Raw genomic sequence first — 3,119 nt, forward strand, 5'->3', positions numbered from 1 at the left:
TTGGATTAGTAAAGAAATAAAACCTATTTAATTTGGGGTTGATTTGTCCCTGAAGTCACATCAGATCCAACATTTCATGGACATCTCCCTCCCAACTTGCAGAGATCATCAGAGGGACGGTGGGGTAACAGGGGTCCAGGCTGAAGGCAGTCGACTGTGTGGAGAGGTGTCGTACTGACCTGCATCATGCATTTCTGTGGCTGTGCTGTTGTCGTACATGGGAGAGCCAGAGGAGGGCACTGTGGCTGAGTGAGACAGGCTGGGGTAGTGGCTGCTGGATCCTCGAAGGAACTGGAGGCTCAGGCTATTGTTGATCTCTCCATTGTGGGACACGGGAGTCAGGGGAGAGTTACTCACAGACCACAGGCTGGTGTACTGACTGCACAGGGAAGCAGACAGGAAACATCTTACACACAGATACTGTTAATACTGTTACTGCAATGTTTATATAAACTTACAATTTTAGGAGAATCTCAGTCTCTTGTTGTTTTCAAATTCACCTCCTCATACTCCTGTGGCCTCACTAACATTTTCCTATTTTTAAACACAGCATCACTTCGATAGGTTTTTCTGTTGCTCTCATTTCTTTCTAACCAAAGCAAAGAGCACTGAAAGCCATGGCAAAGCCATCGAGTAGAAATATGCAGTTTTCTAAATTTTATGGGGAATCTTTAATTAATTACTTCATCATGACTAATATTAAAGCCAACCTGTTGTTTGTCATTAGGTTCAGTTGCTCTGGTCTTGATTTGCAATATAAACAAGTCAAAAACAGAAATATTTGCAGATAGATGAACACTGTGTGCACTTTGGAACGTCCCAGTAATTTTTCCATCATATTTTTTATGTTTATGAATTGATGTAAAGAAAATAAACCAGTTGGAGCTATACAAACCCAGAGGTGGTTCCAGGGGTGGAATTGTGGGTCATGGGCATTGTGCTGGAGTGTGTTGGCATCTGACCAGACCAGTTGTCGTGTGTTGGAAGCCCTGACAGACAGGCTGAAGCGTTATCTGAGTAACCAGCTACGACACAAACAGAAGCACTTTAGCAGGTACATGGGCTGCTGGTGGTGTCATATATTTGTCAGAAGTCAAATTCAGTATCACAAAGTTGTGGTTTTATCAGAATGATTCAGAAAACTGTCCCTCTGACATCAGTATGACAGTCAAACGCTTGAATCTTGTGCCCATAAGTTCCTCATCTGAAGCCCAACTATTTACAGCTCTGTGGCTCCACTCACACAAAAGCCAGAGGAATGCAAAGCATTCTGCGCTCAGCAAGTTGTTTGAGTTTCTTGTTAATGGCTGGGGAGGAAACGATGCATTTTCAGCATGTATGGAGGTAAAGAGCGGAGAAGAACACAACACTTACTGGGAGAACTGGTCCGATGGGTGTATGGACTGGTGTAGGGGGCAGAGCGGTGGTTCCTCAGGGTGGAGTAGCTCTCACAGCCATGGGATGGCGAGAGGGAAATGGGACTCCCAAACTGGTTGTGAGGATTAGTAGGAGGACAGAGGGAACCTGTGCCAGGAATAAACCAGCCACCCACTGGCTCCACAGAGGAAGAATGACATGATGAATAACTTAGAACATATCAGTCTGAGACAAATGTAGTCAAATAGAACATAATCAATATTGTGGACTTACATTGAGAGTAGGTTGATTGTTGGCTTTCACTGGCATCTTCTCTGAAGTCTTTGTTATCACTCCTGCAAAATAAATATGAAATCATTCCTCTTTTATAGACCTACTGTTGCATTTCTGACATCATTTGATTGTTCCTACCTTTCCTTTGCATCTAGGAAGGCTTTGGCAAAAGGGTTGTATTTTATCTTAAGCGAAGTTATCTAAAATCCAAACATAAACAAAATAAATAAATAAATAAGAATATGGATTGGCAACAGTAATAAATCAACAGGTGAGCCAAAATGGGCATAAACGCTGTGCTGAAATTACGCACACATTTTACGCACAAACTCAAAACGTAACTGTTACATTAATTTTTGATAGAATGAATATTTTTGTCAACCTCTTCGTTTTGATAAGCTGTGACTGCGATGAACTGGGTCTCCGGGAAAGAGTGGCTGGTGATCATCCTCCTGGGGCCTCCAACCCGCACTATATGGATACGTGGCTCGTACTTGTGCAGGGAATTTAACATTATCTGGAAAACCAGAGATCATGTCATGTGCCCGAATCATCACATATATGTATTTTATTTCGAAGAAAAAACAAGATGCTTGGGGAAAAAAAACATGAGAGTAACCATGAAAGACACCAAAAACCAAAAACATATATATCGAACCATCCCGTCTTTCCCTCTCCTCACCTGACCTCCTCCGTTTAGTTTATTGGTGAGTTTGACTTTACTAAAGGAGACGGGTGCTTTCATCCAATGCGCACCAAAGTTTGGAGAGTCCGGGTGAATATACACACAGCTGGGAGTTTGAGGTTCAGGTTTTCCTCCAGGAACCCACTCCCCGTTCACGTATTTCCACCTGTGATTGTCCGCGGATACGAAGTCGAGCAAAATGGAGTACATGGCGTTCGGGTCCAATCCAGACACGTTCATTTTCAGCACGGGAAACATGCGCCTTGATCAAAACAATAATAGAAAATGTGTTTATTAGTAGTAAAGGTGTTTCATTTATTATCTGGTGTTTGTTATTTCTAAACTCACCTGCCATTCTTTGTAACTATCATCTCATTAGTAAGATCCTTAAATTTCTGCCACAGTTCGCTCTCCTCTAGGGAGACTTTCAGCTCCCTCTCCGTGGGGTCGCCCTTCTCGCTGCCGACCTGCAGCTCGCTCTCCACGGCACTGAGGAGGTGATCCACCCGGTACTGACTGGCCTTCCCGGGACACTCACCGGCCATCCTGTCCAACAGATCTAGAGCCGGATAGTTGCTGAAAATACCAAATCTGTCCCCAGACTTACTTTCCTCTTCTTGTGTCTCTACAGCTTTAATCCCAGGATGCCAAACGTCATGAACAGCTCCCAAATATATACCCCGAAGAGGAGCTCCATCTCAGGATGGGTGTTTGGGTCAGAGGTGGTTGGCTCTTCTGCTCTTTGATCTTTGCGGGTTGTCAGTGATTGGTTGAGAGCGGCCAT

At 43.9% G+C, this 3,119-nt stretch overlaps 1 protein-coding gene across 1 annotated transcript; it reads right to left on the bottom strand.

Annotated features, from left to right (window-relative positions):
* Nucleotides 1–108: 108 nt before the first annotated feature.
* On the bottom strand, nucleotides 109–3,119 carry tbxtb (T-box transcription factor Tb). Its single transcript, XM_026309791.1, has 9 exons — nucleotides 2,984–3,119; nucleotides 2,684–2,894; nucleotides 2,333–2,597; nucleotides 2,033–2,167; nucleotides 1,789–1,850; nucleotides 1,651–1,712; nucleotides 1,375–1,551; nucleotides 896–1,025; nucleotides 109–379 (listed from the first exon to the last, which is right to left on the bottom strand). Exons 1-9 carry the CDS (start codon nucleotides 3,117–3,119, stop codon nucleotides 109–111), a joined length of 1,449 nt encoding a protein of 482 aa, XP_026165576.1.

This window comes from Mastacembelus armatus, chromosome 15 (assembly GCF_900324485.2).
Source record: "Mastacembelus armatus chromosome 15, fMasArm1.2, whole genome shotgun sequence".
Classification (NCBI taxonomy): domain Eukaryota; kingdom Metazoa; phylum Chordata; class Actinopteri; order Synbranchiformes; family Mastacembelidae; genus Mastacembelus; species Mastacembelus armatus.